We start from the raw sequence: 22,741 nt of genomic DNA, 5'->3' as shown, positions 1-22,741 counted from the left end.
CTGCAGAACTGGGGCCACAGCAGTGACTCGCCTGCATGGGAAAAATTTGCTAAAAGCTGCAAATTAAGACTGAGACATAGTGGATTTTGCTAAAACCGAGAAACTGATGTTTCTTTAGTACAATGTCTAAAAAAAAGATATGACTTCATTCTATTCAGCTTCTGTCATAAGATTATGGAATTCTGATTTGAAGCACTAACATTATTAAAGATGGACAGACTTCAGATTTATAAATTGCTAAAGATTTTTAAAATTTAGATTAAGAAATTGCTTAATATTATAAGCAATGACATTTATTATTCTTGGTTGGCTGAAAATGTATTTGTTCATCTTCTTCTCAGATGATGATCTTCTTGAAACCATAACATAGATACCATCTCAAGACAAATTGTTAAAGCTTTTGCTCTTATGCTATCTGTGCAGTGTGCAATGAAATTACTTTCCCTGTATTTCATCTGTATAGAGGTATTCTGCCTGGGTCGTCTATGGTTTCACTTTTTTATTTTTAGTTATATTATAAGAAAACAAAACTCTTTCATAAACTATTTGATTATAGACCATTTGAATAGAAAGATGTCCCTATATTTTCATAGAGGCAATTTATTAATTTATTTATTAACTATAAAATATTATGTCTAAATGTAAACACAAATAAAACAGAATCATATTTTTCAGTTTCCCCTATTGCATTTAAATCTTACCCGATATCAAATTTTTTGCAACATGTAGAGTGATTCATCAGTCATGGGTCTGCTACAATGCAGTGTGTAGTTGCTTCTTGGAAGGATGACTTGTCATCTTTTTTCACTTCCTAAAGCAACGGTTTAGTGTGTGCAAAAACTATTTGCTACTCTAGAAACCAGTTTTGTAAAATATGGGACCTATTTATAGAGCATGCTCATTCTACAAATATCCAGTGTAGGGCTTCAGCTAAAAGTTAAATTAATCTTATTGATTATTTTGATTGACCAGATAAAAGAAATGTAAATTTTGCAAATTCATTATCACAAACAAACCAACTCACAAAAATGGTCTAGAGTGACATGGTGTGTTGACACAAAAACAGTAATGTAATATTTTGTCCTGCTACGCTGCTGCTTGTAGGAAAAAACTAGCTTGTTGCTGGAAAAGATGAACTATTTTGAAAGCAGCTAAGCTATGCTACTGGAAAAATAGTTAATAAAAATTTGCAAATAAAAACTGTCATTGTGTGTGACCGCAGAATCCCAGCTGACCTCTTTCAACTGAGTCTGATTGACTGAGAGCATCCAACATCGACTAATGAGACCCACATATGCCCACACACTCGTATGCAAGCTTAGACAAAGGCAAAAACACTCGTGCTGTGCGCCTCTTTTGTGTTCTTAATCGGCTACAGTTGTGCACTACAGAGATGTTGGTGCTACAGGTGTGGGCTGCTCTGTGCGGCTTGCGTCAGAGACTCAGTGTTTAGAAGTGATGGCACTCTGCCAACAGTTCTTAGAAACAGGCAGGGAGGGAGCTTGTTCAGTCGAGAAAACACTTATTTAAAGTCTTCATCATTCAAGTCAAGTCAAGTCACCTTACTTATATAGCGCTTTTTACAATGCAAATTGTGTCAAAGCACTGCACAATATCAAAAAAAGGAAAATAAAGTGTCAATAAGTTTGAATAGTGTCTTTGCAATAAGGTCGGCGATATCGCTGGAAATGAAGCGTCCCCAACTAAGCAAGCCAGAGGCGACAGCGGCAAGGAACCAAAACTCCATCGGTGACAGAATAGAGAAAAAAACCTTGGGAGAAACCAGGCTCAGTCGGGGGGCCAATTCTCCTCTGGCCAAACAAACCAGCAGTTCAGTTCCAAACTGCAGCAAGTCAGGTTGAATGGGCTCAGCTGGTTCCAGTGGTCTTTTCCGATGGCTGTCTAAGTGGCGGGGTCCTCAATGGGGATCTGTCTCTGGCGTTCATCCAGGTGTTTGGCCTCTGCCTACGATCAGGGACACATACGTCATCTCCCGGCGCTGATCCTCCATCTCAGATGTTCGGTCATCTCAGATCATGTAATGGTTAGATCCAGACTGAAGTTCTGTAATTCCTGGCTACCACGGGATGTTAATCCCGTGGCAGAAACGTAGAGACAAGCAGAGACATGATTAGCGTAGCTGCTGTTCCATCTAAGCAAAAATAAATTGTTCAACCCAAGCTAAAGAATAATAATAATGTACATTTGATCAGATATAACTGCAGTACAAGATTATAAAATGCATTATGTGTATGCTTGGCTAAAGAGATGTGTCTTTAATCTAGATTTAAACAGAGAGAGTGTGTCTGAACCCCGAATGTTATCAGGAAGGCTATTCCAGAGTTTGGGAGCCAAATGTGAAAAAGCTCTACCTCCTTTAGTGGACTTTGCTATCGTAGGAACTACCAAAAGTCCAGAGTTTTGCGACCTTAGAGAGCGGGTTGGATTATAGCGTGGTAGAAGACAAGTTAGATACGCAGGTGCTAAACCATTTAGGGCCTTATAGGCAAGTAATAATATTTTGTAAATGATACGGAACTTAATAGGTAGCCAGTGCAGAGACTGTAGAATTGGAGTAATATGATCATATTTTCTTGATCTGGTAAGAACTCTAGCCGCTGCATTTTGGACTATCTGTAGCTTGTTTATTGAAGATGCAGGACAACCAGCTAACAGTGCATTACAATAGTCCAGTCTAGAGGTCATGAATGCATGAACTAGCTTTTCTGCATCAGAAACAGGTAGCATGCTTCGAAGCTTGGCAATGTTTCTAAGATGGAAGAATGCTGTTTTTGTAACATGGGAAATATGATTTTCAAAGGACAAGTTGCTGTCTAAAATAACACCCAGATTTTTGACTTTAGAGGACGTAACAGTACATCCGTCTAGTTGCAAATTATAATCCACGAGATTCTGTGTACGTTTTTTTGGTCCAATAAGTAATATCTCTGTCTTATCTGAATTTAGTAGGAGGAAATTATTGGTCATCCAATCTTTTACACTTTTTACACAATCTATTAGCTTAGATAGTTGAGAAGTTTCATCTGGTCTTGTTGAGATATATAATTGAGTATCATCAGCATAGCAATGAAAACTTATCCCGTGTTTTCTAATAATATTTCCAAGGGGCAACATGTAAATTGAAAATAGCAGAGGACCTAGGACAGATCCTTGTGGTACTCCATACTTTACTGGTGATAATTGAGATGACTCCCCATTTAAATGAACAAAGTGGTAGCGATTGGACAGGTAGGATCTAAACCATCTTAAAGCCTGTCCTTGAATACCAATATATTTTTGTAATCGATCTATGAGTATATTATGGTCTATAGTGTCAAACGCAGCACTAAGATCAAGTAATACTAGCAATGAGGTGCAGCCTTGATCTGAAGCAAGTAGTAAGTCATTCGTAATTTTAACAAGTGCAGTTTCTGTACTATGATTGGGCCTGAAACCTGATTGAAATTCTTCATAGAGATCATTTTTTTGCAAAAAGGAGCATAATTGAGTAGACACAACTTTTTCTAAAATTTTTGACATAAACGGAAGATTTGAAATGGGTCTGTAATTTGCCAGTTCATTAGAATCTAGTTGTGGTTTCTTAATAAGAGGCTTAATAACCGCCAGCTTGAATGGTTTTGGGACGTGACCTAAAGATAACGATGAGTTAATAATATTGAGAAGCGGTTCTTCTGCTACAGGTAACAACTCTTTCAGTAGTTTAGTGGGTACAGGATCTAATAAACACGTTGTTGGTTTAGATGCGCTGATAAGTTTATTTAGCTCTTCCTGTCCTATAGTTGTAAAGCACTGCAGTTTTTCTTTAGGTGCGATGAATGAAGCTGAAATACTAGACGCAGTAGAATCTACATTTGTTATTGTATTTCTGATGTTATCTATTTTATCAGTAAAGAAATTCATAAAGTCATTACTATTAAACTGTGAGGGAATGTTTAGATCGGGTGGCGTCTGTTTATTTGTTAATCTAGCCACTGTGCTAAATAAGAACCTTGGATTGTTTTGGTTATTATCTATGAGTTTGCGGATATGCTCTACCCTGGCAGCTTTTAGAGCCTGTCTATAGCTGGACATACTGTTTTTCCACGCAATTCTAAAAACTTCTAAGTTAGTTTTTCTCCATTTGCGCTCAAGAATACGAGTTTCCTTCTTGAGAGAATGGGTATAACTGTTGTACCATGGCGCAGTACGTTTTTCTCTAACCTTTTTCAATTTGAGGGGGGCAACAGCTTCTAATGTATTAGAGAAGATAGTGCCCATGTTGCTAGTCATTTCGTCTAGTTCATGCGTATTTATGGGTACACAGAGCAGTTGAGATAAATCAGGCAGGTTATTTGTGAATCTGTCTTTGGTGGCTGGAACAATAGTTCTGCCCAGACGATAACGCGGAGCCATATAACTAATATCAGTAATAGGCAGCATGCACGATACAAGGAAATGATCAGTAACATCGTCACTTTGAGGTACTATATCTATATCAGTAAGATCAAGTCCATGCGATATAATTAAATCTAGCGTATGATTAAAACGATGAGTGGGCCCGGTGACGTTTTGCTTGACTCCAAAAGAGTTTATTAGGTCAGTAAACGCAAGTCCTAACGCATCATTTGTTTTATCAACGTGAATGTTAAAATCTCCGACAATTAGCAGTTTATCAACATTAACTAGTAGATCTGAGAGGAAATCTGCAAATTCTTTTAGGAAATCTGTATATGGCCCTGGCGGTCTATACACAGTAGCCAGAGCAAGAGATAGGAGAGATTTCTATTGCATATCTAACAGTGTAACATTAAGCAGAAGTATTTCGAATGATTTAAACCTCCTGTATCCTGTTTTCTGAGTAACATTGAGAATATCACTATATATTGTTGCAACACCGCCGCCACGACCAGTCTGACGGGGCTCATGTTTATAACAGTAGCTTGGTGGAGTAGACTCATTTAGACCAAAATATTCATTTGGTTTAAGCCAGGTTTCAGTCAGGCAGAGTACATCAAAATGATTATCTGTGATCATTTCATTTACAATAACTGCTTTGGGTGCGAGTGATCTAATGTTTAAGAGCCCAAGTTTTAAAAATTGTTTTTGTTCATTTATTTTGCGTTTTTCTGGTTTAATCACGGTCAGATTTTTTCTAGATCCTGCATTGAATTTATATTTTGATCTCGCTATTCGGGGAACAGACACAGTCTGTATAGATTGGACAACGCAATTACTTCTATTTTTTAAGTGGGTAGAACAAAAGTCGTCATAGCAGTTATTTGAGAATTGGCTTACTAGTCAGATGGAGCGTAGCGTCCTGGAGATGTTGTCCGACAGGAGTTCCGCTCCGACTCTGCTGGGGTGCAGGCCATCAGCACGGAAAAGCCTAGGACGCTCCCAGAAAAGATTCCAATTATCAACAAAGAGCAGTTTCTGTTCTTTACACCATGACGATAACCATTCGTTTAAAGCAAAAAGTCTACTGAACCTTTCGTTTCCTTGTCGATACGTGGGAAGCGGTCCTGACACGATGATCGTCGCCGCGGGCGATGTGCTGCGTACCGTCTCGATCAGGCTCTTGTAGTCCCTCTTCAGTGTCTCCGTCTGCCGCAGCTTGATGTCGTTGGCCCCCGCGTGCAGCACGACAGCACCGATGTTCTCGTTGCCCTTCAGGATCGCAGGTATCTGCGCAGAAACATCGAGAACACGTGCACCGGGGAAACAGTGAGTGTGCACTTTACCTTCAGCTGACGTAGCACGGACGTGCCGTACGATGGAGCTTCCCACGACCACAGCATCGCGTTCCGTCTCGCGGAGGGGGGCGAAGCGGTTCCGGGTGGAGATGAAGGACATCTGGGAAGATCGCGTTCTGGGTGCACAGGGTCTGTGCAAAGAAACACACGGAGTAGAGGTGGTGGGGATGTTAGAAGCGTGTACTTTACCTTCAGCTAGCGTAGCACGGACGTGCCGGACAATGGAGTCTCCAACTATCACAACGTCGCGTTCTGTCTCGCGGAGGGGGGCGAATTTGTTCCTTGTGGAGATCTCGAAGACAGGGGGGGGAGAAGGCGTCACCCGAGGCCTGGCTCGCGTCCTCCGCTGCTGCAGCACCCAGGGTCCGTGGTGTCCCGGCGCCGGAGTGAAGGACATCTGGGAAGATCGAGTCCTGGGTGCACAGGGTCTGTGCAGAGAAACACACGGAGTAGAGGTGGTGGGAGTGTTAGCAGCGTGCTGTATACTTACCCCGGACTTGTGAGCGACAGCCCGGGATGTTTCCAGCGCAGCTCTTCGTTCCTTCAGCTGGGCCTTTTTCTCCAGCAGTTCGCGGATCTGTTTCTCCACGGCCTCCAGCTCCAGCTGCACCGAATGCAGCTCGAACGTGTCCTCACCTGCACTCAGAGGTAGACACACATCCGCCATTTAAGCAAGTAACAGTGAAACGATAGTAATGTGTGTGAATAGAGGATTTGCAATGTAAGCGAGATTAGCGGCTGCCACGCTGTCGATACTAACGGGCTATAAGCTAATAGCAGACTCGAGAATCAGAATAAAACTAGTGATAAACAGGCGCTCTGATCGGATTTGTTATAGAACGCTATAGTGGATATATTCACACGTTATAGAAAAGCCGTTTGAATAAGGCAGTCGAAGCCCCACTGTCGTCGTTAAAGCAGGTTCAGTGGCAAACGGTTCAATATAGCGCACTAACTAACAACCCGACCAAACGCGCCAACCCGTTTGACTAAGGCTGTCAAAGCCCCACTGTCGTCGTTAAAGCAGGTTCAGTGGCAAACGGGATCACGGAGGAAAAAAAACTAAACGAAAAGGGCAAGGCCCTGTGTGTGTGTGTGTGTGTGTGTGTGATCTCAGTCTGGGTGTGTGCCGGAAGCGGAAGCGTTCTCTGGTGGCAAGCGTCCTCTGGTGGCTGGGAGCGAATCAGCGTCTGCGTCTGGGAGCTGGGAGCCAGCTCCCAGACAATTTACTGTAAATCATTCAATTTCTGATTTACAGTAAATTGTTTGTTTATTTTATGCCAGTTGTACGACAGTTAGATGGTTGATCTGTTAGAAAAACGCTTCGTACATGCAAGTGTGTTCTAGACAGGGAACTCCGGATTAGGTTACACCCATCACTACAGATGATACGCGCACACAAGCACTCAGGTCAGGATGTTGTGTAAGCAATTCCGGAATTTACCCACTTTGAGCCATGTACGTAGACATCTTATAGCCCGGAGTTCACGCAGGTTGTCAGAACAATGGAAAATATCCGAATTAAGAAATTTCACGTCAGAGTCAGAGGTCACAATGCACCTTTGACATCTTCGTGATGGCCTAAAGCTCAATTCTTGAGTTGTTAAAGGATTTTCACAAAGCATCTGCAAAACAAATGACTCGGGAGAGAAGCTGGGGAAAGCAAAACAACATGTGCAAGTAGGAAAATGATGTGACGCAAGACTTGAAAATGGAGCCAAAATGGAAAATTGAAGAAAGCAGGATGCTCTAAAATTAAGCTTGCGTGTTTAAATGGTCTGTTTTTCTACAATAGATTCTCACTAAACTGATGTGTACCTGAAGTGAGTATGTATGTGTGCTAGTTCTTATAGGTAAGTGCATTCCTCAGCCAATAAACATCATTGCTACTTCGGAGTCATAGCACGCATAATTACAGATGGATGTTGATTTACCGCATGGACCCCTTAAAGATCATTACAGCATCTGCCTCCATCTTTCATTAGTAGCGGACGAATTCAGACAGTTGCATCGTGACAGGTGCGTTAGAATAAGTACCGTTCTGCCTTCACAGCAGGCGTAGATGTTTAGAGAGGTCCATGCTTCATCTGTGCTTAATTGAATTTATGTGGATGTCATTACTAATGGAGGAAAGAGCTTGAGTTTTTCACAAATTGTACTTCCTGTCGTCAGTTTCCATCCTGTATGCATTCAAGGAATCAAAGCAATTAAACTGTTTGTGCTGACACGACTTCCCTTGCAGTCCTGATCTGATATTCCATGCACACAAATACAAAAGACACACCAGGTAGGGACAGCTGGTCTCACCTCTGGGTGACTTTACTGGTGAAAGCCCTTGTATTAGTAGTGTCATGGACAGTGCAAGGCATTGAGTGCTTCTCAGCACACTACAGAGATTTCCCACTATTATTAGCTTAGGAACAGCAAAGCCTCTTAGGGCTCTTTATTTAACCAGATAGCCAGTCTGATGTGGAACTGAAAAGTGTCTGATATAAGCAGGCAGACACTGGGACTCCTCTCCTCATACTGTATAAGATCAGTTGTAGTTTTCTCATCATAGATTATTACTGACCCAGGCTCTGTGAGACCGCACTGAGGGGGCTTGGAGCTGGATGATATTTTTTCAAGTGGTAAATTAGAGTTGTTGTCCTAACTAAACTGCATGACATATTTGTCACAATACTACACTTTAGCAGCTTCCCTCATTTCCTTCCAGCGGATGGTTCTGGGTTGATCTGGGTCAGGTTTTCTCACACTGACGTTCCCAGCAGACATAAGGTAGCAGAAACTAACTGTGTGTATGTGTTTGTGTACAAGGTAACAGACATCTTCAAGTATGCAACTTGATTGTACAGCACGCAACACTATCATTCAAAAGTTTGGGGTCAGTATGATTTTTAATTTTTTTTTAATGAATACTTTTATTCAGCAAGGATGACTTAAATTGCTGAAAAGGAACAGTGAAGACATTTATAATATTACAAAAGATTTTAATTTCCAAATAAATTGTTTTTTTGAGCTTTTCATTCATCAGAGAATTTCAGAAGAGCAACAGCTGCTAAAAATTCAGCTTTGCCATCACGGAAATAAATTACAAATGCAATAAATTAGGAAACAGTATTTTAAACGGTAATAATTTACAGTATTATTGTTTTGTTTTTTGTTTTGTTACTGTATTTGTGATAAATGATGACTTGGTGAGCATTCAAAAACTAATGAAATCATATCAGAACTCGAACAGTAGTGTTGCTTTTTTGGATATTAAAATTTTATATTTTTTCCTTTCAATACTAATAAAAAATAAGGACAGTGAGACTGAGGACAAGAAGTTATATAGAGCTGTATTCAAGTTTGCACTGTTACAGGCACCATGGTGTCGGAGCATTTGAACTTGCTGTGCTGCAGCTCCAACACCTTTCCATTTTATGAAGGATGATGCAGATGTCACGTTAGTGTATGTATCTTTATCATGTGAGCTGAACGCCAGATGACTGCCACAATACTTTCATCATGCCATGGTATTCATTAGCTAATGCTGGGAGGTCTTTTGGGGAACAATATGTTCATTTTCTGTTATTCTGCTCTCTATTTCTCTCACAATTTAATTTTTAAAAATATATTTCTCTTTCCACATCTTTATTCTCTGCCTTAAAGCTGCAGTGTGCAATTTCTGTGTCACTATTAGCCATTTCACACTTTAGGTGTTTTTGCTTCCAGGATCAGCCATCGCAGGGTAAACTTGCTTCCAGTGGTAGGAATAGACTAACAAGAGCAATGTCTGATATAGGGTTGTTATCGTTTTAATTTAAGCAATTCTGATACCGATTCTGCTAATAGATTTCGATTAAGGAAAAAACTTTTGGTAATACTGTGGTGTGAATATAGAAAGGACAGCATCGCTACAAATTCTGGATAAAACAGGAACTGTGGTGAAAACCAAATTGGTGCATTTAGTGACTGAATTTCTTACAACCAAATAAAAATTAATTTCTATATAGGCCTATAAAGATTATAATGAAGCCTTTGAAAAGTGTCTCAAACATCACTTTAGATGTCCAACCTAAACATTAAACCAGACTCAAAGTATCAGCCTACTTTTCCTCTGCTCCCAATGCTTACAGCACCCTCCATCTCTCTCTTTCAGTCTTTTTTCTCCTTTATTTTATCCCCCAATTGTTGTATTTATTCATGGCGCTATGCTAATGAACTGGCAGCCAGCGTTTGGTGGATTAATCAAAGCCTCTTCTCCCTCATGGACGAAGTTCATGAAAAGGTGGGTAAAAAAAACATAGGAGTTCAAAAAAGATCTCCCATTTATTCTATGGAGTGTTATTCTGAACATTTTCAAGTTAGCATACTGCAGCATCTTTGTAGTATATCACAGCATTGTGTGTCAGATTGATAGAGTAAACTCCCAGTGGTCTGTTTCCCTTGGGCTCAGAGATTACAGTTGGATTGACATGTTGAGTGTTGTGTGACATGGAGGTTTGTCCCCCTTCCTGTCTGTCAGACTCTGTCGTCATAAATAGGCATGTCTTATGACAGGGAGTGTGTGGAGAATCTATAAATAAGTCAATCAGATGGAGGGGGATAGAGAGGGGTAAAAATAGAGAGACAAAAAAAAATGGGGTAGAGAAACATAAATGAGAGAGAATTTGAACGAAAACTGGTTGAGTCAAGAGATCAAGAATAAGCAAGAGAAAGGCCATGACTCCATTTACATTCATTTATTTAGCTGATGCTTTTATCCAAAGCAGCATACCAGTTGGGAATAAAGATGGTATTTAACAAGACTTGATTGCGACGCGTTGTGAAATCGCAACATTGTTTTTCTGTATGCAGCTTGTAGAAACGCATCTCACTGGCTGCTCACTGCTGTCTGGCTCTGTCAGGCTCCCTCTGCCCAGTCACTGGAACCTCATCAATAACCTTTAATAGACCACAGGCACAATATGCTCTGTGGGTGTGTATCTGTACAGTATTAGTGCATAATAGCCATCTGTGTGTGTGCGAGCTGGCGTTATTAATAGGGTCGGTCTCTATGTGGTGACAGGTTAAAGCTTGCGCCTATGTGCGAATTTGTTTCCTGTGTGTTTTTTTGTGCACGTCCTGAGATAGATGACATGTGCACGGGTTATTCCTCTCTGGATTTGAGCCCATCTGTCGCCCATCCGAAATTCTCCCCATTGACTAACCCACCGGCTCTCGGTCTCATTATATCTGCTTTTAAATGGATCTGACTCTATGGATCTTGCTCTCTCGCTCTGTCTCTCTCTCTCTGTCCCTGTGCACTGATACCGAGATATCAGTACTGTTTGTGCTATAATGCTCTTATTGTTAACCTGTTGCTAATGTTTTAGCGTCTGCAGATTCCCCAGTGGCTTGTTTGCAGCTAGCCCGAGACTTTCCTTTTCAAGGCTATCAGAACAGCAGTCCAATAAAGGAGAGAGAGAGAGGAGAGAAAATAGCCTGCTCTCTTTCATCCCTCTTATCAGCAGACAGAGACCTTGAAGTGCCTCAATAGGCAGTAATTATTTATGTGTTAGTTATACGAGCAATTACACTATGAACTTTGGTAAATGTTATACAGTTTCTATAAGTGACTTATTTTATGCACCTATCCTGTCTGTGTATTTTTGCTAACCGTAGTTCTGTTTTTTTGGGGTTTTTTTATACATGAGCTATATAATTAGTGTTGTCAAAATTAGCGTGTTAACGCAGGCACTAAATTTTTTCAGTTTAACGCGTTAAAAATATTTAACGCAATTAACGTAGGGGCGGGGCTAGATTTGGCCACCTCACCGGGAAAGTCACGACACATGTATCATTAGGGCTGGGTATCGTTCAAAAATATTCGATACCGATACCTTGCGTTCGATACCGGTTCCTGAACGATACTTTTTTCGATACCAATTTTATGAAAACCGTTTTAACAAGATTACATTATCTCAAAAAACTTTGCTTTTATTTTTTCAGCTTGTTGACATTTATACAGACTCAAGGACTCATCTCCTGAGCCACTGCACAAAGGAACAAAATATAGCCAACACAATAAATCAGTACAAATAATTTTAATAAAGCTCAAATAGTTTTCAGTTTACACTAGTGCGTGCTCGTTTTAAAACGCATAGCTCAGACAGAATCATCATTTCTATTCATTTATTCTAGGTTGTTAAAGACTTTATCCACTTTCATAAGTGGGTGTTTTATTTTCTTTCACCATATGTTTTATTGTTAAATTCTATGTTGTAGTATGTCTAATTATTTGAATGCATAAAAACTACTTAGTTTATTTAAATTTATTCTTAAAATAGCCTAATGAAATGTTTTCTTTTTCCTCAGAAATTCTGTGTTCTGTATCTGGTTTTCAAATGAAGGCATAAAACATTTTAATTTTTCTTTTAAATTATTGAAAATAAAACTTTATTTTGGCAAACAAAATGTTACTATTAAAATTAAAACATGGAAGAAATGTTGTGTGATAATTACTTAAAAAACAAGAGTTTTAATAATTTTAATAGTAGCCTAGTAGTAGCAGTATGTACTGTCTGCTGAACAATATTAATTTATTTCTGCCGCAGTGTCTTCCAAGTTAAACCAAACTTTTATTTTGACGGGTTTCCGGGAATACCTTTATAGTTCTGTGTGTATATATATGACGCAAGTTTTACTCAAATCAAACGGTAAAATGCTCATGAAGTGACTCTCAGAGCAGTGCTAGAGCTGTTGTTCATGTGTTTATGTCCTCATTTAGTGAGACGGCAGACGCTGAAATGTCACGCGAGCTTCAGTCTGTGTCAAGTAAGCGAAACTGCACGATATAGAGAGCAGACTGCTCCGTACGCTTTCGAATTGCTCTCGCGGATGTCAAACACTGATCAATCAGCACCGTGTCGCTTCTAGTCAAACACACCTAGTGCTGCAGGCTTACTGGCTCACTGACGTTAATGAGATTAACCCCTTAGGTATCAAAATTTGGTACCGAACGACAAGACGTTTTTCGATACTCGGTGGTATCGAGGCAATTCGGTCGGTGCCTAAAAAGTATCGAACTCGATACCCAGCCTTATGTATCATGATACATGATACAGAGGCCACAGTGATATGCATCACGATATGGTCTGCATTGAATTTCACCTTAGAATAATTTAATAAAACAGTTGTTTATTAAACACTGCATACTATAGGGCCGTTGCTAACTATTGGCAGAGCAGGCAGTTGAAGTCTGCATTATGAAGGGCCTCCATAACTGTATGGCAATTTAGGTAATGGCAAATGTTTCATGTTTATATTGGGCACTCCCCACCAGGTAAAATATTCTGATTGCTTGCATCTTGTTTTTTATTATTCATTATTGTGCCATCCCAAAGAGGCACAAAATCACTTTTACAGACTTTTTCATTAACTGTTCCCACCTGGTGGAATGACCTTTCCAACTCAATCCGAGCAGCTGAATCCTTAGCCATCTTCAAGAAACGGCTAAAAACACATCTCTTCCATCTTTATTTGACCCTCTTACTCTAGCACTCTTTATTCTAATTCTGTTTTATCTATCTGTCGTCTTTTATTTAAAAAAAACACACACACTTGACCCTCTATCAATTGCATATTTATTCTCTAACTGCTAGCTTTTCTTGAAAAACTTAACACTAGCTTTCTTTTTTCTATATTCTACCTACTTGTTTTCTAAAAAAAAAAAAAAAAACCTTGCTACGTGTACTGCGTTAGGCTAACCGAGACTTGTCATAGCACTTGCATGTTGTTGCTCTTTTGTTGGCTTTGATTGCTTCTATTGTCTTCATTTGTAAGTCGGTTTGGATGAAAGCGTCTGCTAAATGTAAATGCGAATGTTTTTAAGCCCATAAATAATAATGTACTCGTTCTAATAAATTTATATTGTAATGTACTCATTAATATATAAAAAAAATAATCTTAACATTCCTGGTAGGTAATCACTGCACAAATTAACGCACTCTCTACATTAAAAAAAATGTCTTCACTCTCTCAAGGACACACGTTCACTCAGATCACGTTGCGTCCGCACACAGACATTCAGCAACACTTTTTAGCGCTGCCCCGCAATTTTATCAACTAAATAGCTTAATCGCTCAAGAGCTACATTATCTTTCTCAACAACGAGCTGGTAACATCATTGTCTATAAAGGAATTAAAGCCGCAGCTTCACTGTTAATAGAGAAACACATCAAAACGATGGTAATTCATACATGCACAGCGTCTCTCTCTCTCTCTCTCTCTCTCTCTCTCTCTCTCTCTCTCTCTCTCATAAATGAACACTTGATGAATTACACTTTTCTGAGAATAGAATATTGAAGTGGAGATCGCTAAACTGCAAGTTAGCCGGTGTTTTCAGAAAGCAAGCGCATTTATCCACAGTGGAGAGAGCGCGCGTACACATGGTTGCCAGGTTGACAAAAACAAGTATCACATTTAGCAGATATTTCCGTATTGCAGTGGGAAGCTCTGTTTCGTGGATTATGCCTCTTTATATCAGGTAACCCAGTTGTGTTCCTCTGTGTACAGATTAAACCTTGTACAGTGGGGCAAATAAGTATTTTATACACTGCCGATTTTTCAAGTTTTCCCACTTACAAAGAATGGAGAGATCTGTAATTTCATCATAGGTACATCTCAACTGTGAGAGACAGAATATAAAAAAAAATATCAAAACCTCTGTTTCTGTTACACAAAACCTTAAGTGTCAATTTCTCGAAATTGAGATTTATACATCATCTGAAAGCTGAATAAATTGATTTATGGTTTGTTAGGATCAGACAATATTTGGCCGAGATACAACTATTTGAAAATCTGGGATCTGAGGGTGCAAAAAAATCTAAATATGGAGAAAATCGCCTTTAAAGTTGTCCAAATGAAGTTCTTAGCAAAGCATATTACTAATCAAAAATGAAGTTTTGATATAATTACAGTAAGAAATTTACAAAATATCTTCATGGAACATGATCTTTCCTTAATATCCTAATGATTTTTGGTATAAAAGAAAAATTGATAATTTTGACACACACAATGTATTTTTGGCTATTGCTACAAATATACCCCAGCGACCTAAGACTGGTTTTGTGGTCCAGGGTCACATATAAAGTTTCCTTGAGGGAGAGTGGTTTAACACAAAGCGCTAAGAAACTGTTAGCACACGTTATCTTTGTCAGTGCGTTCTTATTGTTATCAGACTGAGGAACAAACTCGAGCATGTGGATATTATTGTTTCACTCAGAATTAACATGTGAAACAATGTAAACACAATAAATATAGACCGACTCGAGTATATGCATGTTCTGTACTGTAATTGGCACGGTCTGCTTGATTTTTCAGTTTGCTCTGCTTGATTTTGAATGCTTTTGTTTTTTATATGTATTTTTATTTTATTTTTTTACACGTTTTCAACCGAAATACAACCTTGAGATATAACGTAACGCTGTGGTAGAACAGTGTTGTGTAACGGCTAATCATAAGCTTGTTCAGAAACTGTGACAAAAACTTCATAATTAAAAATAACAATAATTTCTCATTAAACCTCATTTAAATAAACTAATATTCGAATATTTGTTTTTTATGAGCCCAAATATTCGAATGCAATATTTTTGACCTTATTCAACAACTCTTCCCTTCCCTGTCAGTGACCACTAGTACCACAACGCATGAAGGCAAGTGAATGGTGGCGGACAGTGATGCAGAAGAGTTGTTGAATAAAGTCGTTATTTTTGTTTTCTTTGCGCACAAAAATTATTCTCATAGCTTCATAAAATTACAGTTGAACCACTGATGTCCCATGGACAATTTTAACTCCTTACAACATTTCTGGGCCTTGATTGTGGTAGTACACTTGCTGTCTATGCAGGGTTAGAAAGCTCTCGGATTTCATCAAAAAATCTTAATTTGTGCTCTTTAATTTGTCTTACTGGTTTGTAACGACATGAGGGTGAGTAATTAATGACAGAATTTTTCATTTTTGGGTGAACTATCCCTTTAAATTTAATGAATCACCAAGAATTTCAGCAAAAAATCTTGTACTGAAGAAATAAAAAAAATCGATTCTCCGATGCATCGCGATTCTCTCTTCAATCATTCTGAATTGATTCTGAGCTTGTTTTTTCCCCGCATATGGCACGTGTGCGCTAGAGCCGCGGCGGGCTTCATTGCACAGAATTTGCGCTGTGAGACACGTGCATGTGTGCTTCCACCCGCCGTGTTTTACTTTAGATATGCTTTCACTTATACCGTTTGGAATGCAGTACTATTAGATGCATGAAACTCAAGCACTGACAGACTTTCACGTGCACATTGTGTTTGTTTGACCTGAAGCTCGATTGCGGCTGCGGTTAAATGCACTTGCATTTTCGAATACTTTTATATGAAATTGATGTAAACACAGTCAGTTATGTTTTCAGAATGCAGCCTGTTAAAGCTGCCACTGTCTATGATCTCATCAGTAATAATCAAACGGCAATAATGCTGAGGAAAAAAAGAAAAACGCTTAACTATTGTCTGTAAACTTTCGGATACCTAAAGAACACTTATTTTAAATAATTAATTGCTTTAAAAAGTAGCCTGCTTGTATTATTAAAAAAAAGTAAATTTTTCACAAAATAAATTTGATATAAAATTTATATGAAAATGTAGCCATGTGCAGTAATATTGAAAACTGAGAATGTGACGCATCGTGATATTGAGTCGAAAGTGATAATCGTAATTGAATTGAATTGTGAAACCAAGATTCGCACCCCTATTTTTAAGATGGCAGTACTGACATACAGAGATTCCAACTATAGACAAGAAGCATAGAAACTGCAATTTTGGTTAAGATATAAAGTTGTAAAGATGTATTTGCACAGCAGAAGAATTAATTGGGGAAAAAATGTTGCTCAAGAATCGTTTTGCAGTCGAATCGTAACTCCCAGAATCGGGATCGGATCGTGAAGTGCCTGAAGATTCCCACCCCTATACACCTTGCAAATTTAAATTTTTGTGTGAAATATTCCTTCAACAGTTTTGTCTTTGTTTTTAGTACTGTGAATGTACTGTGTATCATGAAATAAGTACCGTGTATCATATCATATAATGACATTTACATTCAATCATTTAGTAGATGCTTTTATCCAAACTGACTTACAAATGAGGACTATAGATTCAATCAAACCAACAGAAGTGCAACAATATGTAAGTCCCAGATAGTCAAATGCAGTACACAACACCACAACGTGTTACAACCCCAGATTACCAAGATTTCTTCTTCTATTACCAGGACCACATCACTGCAGATTGATGGTGCTCACTCTGGTCACCAACAACTGTAATTCCAACAGTCATGTCCTTGATAGTCTCGCATAGCCAGACCTTCAGACTGATGGCTGAAGATCTTGGGCCGGATTCACGAAAATCTTCTTAAGAAATAAGTTAAGAAATTTCTTAAGATAAATTATACGAAGTTCGTAAGAATGTGCAATTCTTGAAAAATTCTTAATAAGTTCTCAAATATATTCTTAAGAACATCTTAATTTTTTTCTTAAGAAGAAAATGACAGTCTAAACTCTTTATTGTCTTTTTGCGCTTCCTGCAGATTACCCTAATAATCATAGTAAGCACGCACACTTTTTTTGTCGCGATTTTGACTGGCGCTCAGCTTTACATTTTTAATGCGGCATGTTTTTGAACAGCCTGTCTCAAGCCGCAGCGATCTGTTTCATTCAGTTTTGTAGTGCTGTGCTGTGTTTTTGATCTCATCCGAGTGAACGCTTCCGGTATGTGTATCCGCGTTACACAGTCATATGCGCTGCATACTGCCAAAGATTATGTCGTATTTATAAGCTAAAATAATAGCGTCCAGTTAAAGTTACCTATCTTACTCGTTTTTGTAGAGTTGCTACTGAGTTCTGAAGTTAGCAAAAAGTAGTGTCACACACAGGCTAATCATGACCGATCATTGTTTACATTATCAGTCATCGCTGTCGCTTCAGAAAACTCGCGCATCGCTATTAATAGTCATACTATGTATTAGGCTATATGTAGCTAACGTTGTTGTAATGCTTAAATATAACAATTATTTTGAAATAACCCAATAAATTCATTAAATAATTCTTACTGTTTTGGATTTAAGACAAGTCTGGGGCTGTCCTAAATTTAAGAAGTTATTTACGATGATTTTTAAGAAGATTCTTTTCAAGAATTTGAATTCTTCTTCATTTTTGTCTTAAGAACAATCTTAAGAAAAAAGATAAGAATATTCTTAAGAAGAATGTTTGGGAATACAAAATATTCTTAACTTTTTTTCTTAAGTTAAAAAATAAGAAGAAAATGGCAGTTAAGAAGAAATTTCTTCTTAAGAATGTTTCGTGAATCCGGCCCCTGGAATCCATGGCAGGTTTAATTGGCCAAGGCCTGCCCATGAGGCCGTTTGACTGGCATGTCAAATAACCAATCACAGTTTGTTTCGTTCAGCGTCATGTTTCGGGGCGTGGAAATGTTGCCACAATAACAGAAAGTGTAAAACTCTTGGACGTATTTTAAAGATTCTATGCCACAAACTTTAAATATTTCACATACTTTTGAAAATCCAGCGTTTAGTTGATCCTGATAAGTGCTCGTCGTCACTTGTAAACACGACAGCTTTCTTCTTTCGTGAGGGGGTTTGGCGTCACGGCATCTTTGTTTCCAGGCGGAACGTTAAAGAACGCGACACACACGTCTCCCTGAAATGTATACTCTAACCAATCCGATGGCGACTTCAAAACTCCTGAAGTGTTTCCACTTTTGTGTGCCATATGCATTAGACTTTCAGCCAGCGGTCCATAGGTGTGACGTCTTGAGGCTGAGGCTATGTCCTTGATGAATTCCTCTTCAGAACCTGTGTGCTTTAATAAAAACAAAGGCAAGCATTAAAATGTGCCTTACAGTCTTCAAGCTTACAGACTCCAACATGTGCACAAAGTAAATACTTTTACTTTTAACTTTGTCCAAGCTCTACAATGTGAAAGTAATTTCCATTTTGTCTGCATAGTTCTTTGATGGATACAACTGCAAAAGGACTTGCTGAGATCCATCCACAAGATTGTTGATTCATGCACTGATCAGAATATCAGAAACATGAAAGCACAGAAACATGTTAACAACACTGTAAAATAAATAAAATCTTGTCAGAGAAAGTCAAATGTCACGAAGTTTACGTATCAATTAAAAAGCCCTACTTTACAATCCATACAAGGCTTTAAATTACTTAACACATGAAATTAGAACAACAAAAGCTAATTTAACATGTTTGTGTCCATCCTTATTGCAGAGCTGTTTATATAAGATATAAGCTATTATTACTGTTATTCAAAAGCCTACAGTTTTGAACGTACACTACCAGTCAAACGTTTTTGAACAGTAAGATTTTTAATGTTTTCTTAAGAATTCTCTTAAGCTCACCAAGCCTGCATTAATTTAATCCAAAATACAGCAAAAGCAGAAATATTGTGAAATATTTTTACTATTTAAATAACTGCTTTCTATTTGAATATATTTTCAAATGTAATTTATTCCTGTCATTTCAAAGCTGAATTTTTAGCATCATTACTCCAGTCTTCAGTGTCACCTTATCCTTCAGAAATCATTATAGTATTCTGATTTTGCTAAAAAAAAAATAATAATAATAAAATATATATATATATTTATTATTATTATTATTATGATTATTATTATTATGTTGAAAACAGCAGAGTAGAATTTTCTTCAGGTTTCTTTGATTAATAGCAATTTCAGAAGAACAGCATTTATCTGAAATATGAATCTTTTGTAACATATTTTAAATGTTTTTTCATCACTTTTGATCAATTTACAGCATCCTTGCCAAATAAAAGTAGCCCTATCTATTTTCTTTCCCTATCCAGTCGTGGTCAGAATTATTGGCACCCTTGGTAAATATGATCAAAGAAGGCTCTGAAAATAAACCTGCATTATTAATCCTTTTGATCTTTTATAAAAAAAAAATTCACAAAAATCAAACCTTTCATTGAACTAAAACAATTAAAAATGGGTGAAAATCTCATTATGAAATAAATGTTTTTCTCAAAAGACACGTTGGACAATTATTGGCACACCTAGAAATTCTTATTAGTAAAATATCTCTGAAGTATATTCCCATTCATATTTACAATTTTGAACACTCCAGGGTGATTATGAACATGAAATTAGCCAGCCACATTTAATATAAACAGGGGGGAAAACAAAGCCCAAATAAAATATCCATCACAATGAGAAAAACCAAAGAATATATTTCGGATATGTTTGGAAAAAGATAATTGAGCTTCACAAATTGGTGAAGCGGCTTTAAGAAAAGAGCTAGAGCAGTGAAAATTCCCTTTTCCACCATCAGGGCAATAATTAAGAATTTCCAAATCAACATAAAATGTTATGAAACTGCCTGGAAGAGGACATGTGTTTGAGTTTGAGTGGACAAAGACTCTTCAAGGACCACAGCTGGAGAATTGTAGAAAAAGGTTTAGTTTCGGGGTCAGAAAACCTTTTTAAAAAATTGTCAAACAGCCCCTACATCACCACATGTTGTTTGGAAGGGTTTCAAGAAAAATTCTCCTAGCTCATCCAAAAACAGTCTCCTGAATATTCAGTTGTCAGACACGACTGGAACTTCAAATAGGACTGGCTTCTATGGTCAGATGAAACTAAAAAATTAGCTTTTTAGTAGCAAACACACAAGATGGGTTTGGTGCACACAGTGATAAATAAAAAAAGTACCCCATGTGTACAATGAAATATACTGCTGCATGTTTAATGTTGAGAGCTATATTTCTGCTGGAGGTCCTTGACATCTTGTTTAGATACATAGCATCATGGATTCTATCAAATACCAACAGATAAAAAATCAATAAGTGACTGACTCTGTTAGAAATCTTATAATGGGCCATGTTTGGATCTTCCAGCCGGACGATAATCCAAACACAAACCTCAAAAACAACACAAAAATGGGTCACTGGGCACAAAACCAAGCTTCTGCTATGGCCATTCCAGTCCTCTGACCTGAACCCTGTAGAAAATGAGTGCGTTGAACTGAAGAGAAGAAGCAGCGTCATGGAGCTGTGAATCTGAAGGATCTGGAGAGATTCTGGATGAAGGAATTATCTCTGATCTCTTGTCAGGTGTTCTCTAACCTCATCAGGCATTATACGAGAAAATGTAGAGCTGTTAAACTGGTAAAAGGAGGTTTCAAAAAGTAGTGAATAAAAGGGTGCAGTTAATTGTGGCCAATGTGAATTAGAGAAATGAAATGTTAGATTTTTGTGATTTAAAAAAAAAAAGATCAAAAGGATTAACAATGCAGATTAATATTAACAGCCGCCTCTGATCATATTTGCCTAGGGTGCCAATAAATCTGATCACGACTGTGTGTATACGGACTAAAAGCTTTTGAATGGTATAGTGTATAATGTTACAAAAGCTTTTTATTACAGATAAATGCTGATCTTTGGATCTTTCTATTCATCACAAATTCCTGAAAAAAATTGTACTCAACTGTTTTAAATATTGATAATAATAATAATAATAATGTTTCTTGAATAGCAAATCAGATTATTAGAATGATTTCTGAAGAATCGTGTGACTGGAGTAATGATGCTAAAAATTCAGCTTTGATCACAGGAATAAATTACATTTTGAAATATATTCAAATAGAAAGCAGTTATTTTAAATGGTAAACATTTCACAATATTACTGCTTTTGCTGTATTTGGATCAAATAAATGCTTGGTGAGCAGAAGAGAATTCTTTAAAAAACACAATCTTACTGTTAAAAAACTTTTGACTGGTAGTGCATGTCTAATGCAATATACTTACAACTGTATATTCACGCAGCATTACAGAGTGTTCCGGTGAAGCACTTCAATAACTAACTTTACTTCAGAAATCTGAAAGAAGAGTTTAACTTCGCCTGAACCGAGCTTGTCAGCAATATCAAATGCACGCGCTCCAAACTAATTCTGAGGGAGCTGCTCATGCGGTTTTTTTTATAACTTGAAGAAAGGAGACAGTTCGAGTAGTTATCTTGTTTTTTTGTTTTTCTCTAATTTTTCATCTACGTATAATGCATCTGATGGACGTCTTTTAGGGATTATAAAATGCTGTCAAGTTTAAAGAAGCAATTTTTTTTTAATTCCCTCTGTTCTAAATCCATACAGTTGTCCGTTGAGCTCCATCTCGCGCTCTGTTTGAATGGTCTCTAACGCAGCGCTGGGCTCAAATAATATATATCAAACTGTATTTTTACTGTTCTCCAGATAAGTTCAGCTCAGTACCGCATGGGAGAATATGTACTATAATATTTATGTGGAAAATACTATGGAACTGCGTGTATATCGAGGATTCATAGTAAAAAATAATATGGGACAAATTTGCGATTTGTCTATTCATTCCTAAGTGGAAAAAAATACAGGTGGACTAAAAGACACTGCATGTTCACTCTCTGACAGGAGGTGGCTCATACTGAAAAGCAGAAATTTAGCTGTCCACACGGGTATCAGTTTGCAGCTTTCCATTTCTGACACTCACTTGCAAGTCAGACAGTATTCACATGTTTTCCAACAGCCGTTCAAATTTTTGTATTCGCTACAGTACCAAATACAAGAGTTGTTAACAGTCATTAATACACATTCTTTTAACCAGATAGTCCACAGTCAACCTCTGTCTTTCTGGGTAAGCGCATTGTCGGTAGTATGTTTTTTATCATCGATCGGGTCATCGGATGTAAAATTCACTTTACAAGTTGTTTGAACATAAATGTTTGTTGGAAGTGTGTGTATACATCCATCCTATAATGATAAAAATCCTCCCAGTGGTTTTTTTTTTTTTAAATCCCTATTTTAAAATCCTCTTTCTCAAATCAAGCTGTTCTGAGATTCCTGTCAGAATGGCGTAGTTATGTACAGACCGCTCCCACGATAGTTGATTGACAAGGCCGTCTTACCT

General features: G+C 37.9%; 2 protein-coding genes across 2 annotated transcripts in view; one reads left to right on the top strand and one right to left on the bottom strand.

Annotated features, from left to right (window-relative positions):
• LOC306872122 (nuclear factor of activated T-cells, cytoplasmic 3-like) overlaps nt 1-22,741 on the top strand; it is a 94,492-nt gene that overhangs the window by 9,820 nt on the left and 61,931 nt on the right. The gene's annotated exons all lie outside the window — the stretch shown is intronic.
• On the bottom strand, nt 3,641-8,014 carry LOC306872129 (uncharacterized protein). The gene is made up of 2 exons (XM_079420540.1): nt 7,791-8,014; nt 3,641-6,389 (listed from the first exon to the last, which is right to left on the bottom strand). The coding sequence occupies exon 2, from the start codon at nt 6,148-6,150 to the stop codon at nt 5,299-5,301; it is 852 nt and encodes a 283-aa protein (XP_079276666.1). The 5' UTR covers nt 6,151-6,389; nt 7,791-8,014; the 3' UTR covers nt 3,641-5,298.

The sequence above is a fragment of the Barbus barbus genome (assembly GCF_936440315.1).
Source record: "Barbus barbus genome assembly, chromosome: 1".
NCBI lineage: Eukaryota > Metazoa > Chordata > Actinopteri > Cypriniformes > Cyprinidae > Barbus > Barbus barbus.
The sequence above is the reverse complement of the archived record's forward strand: the minus strand, read 5'-3'. Positions and strand labels throughout refer to the sequence as shown.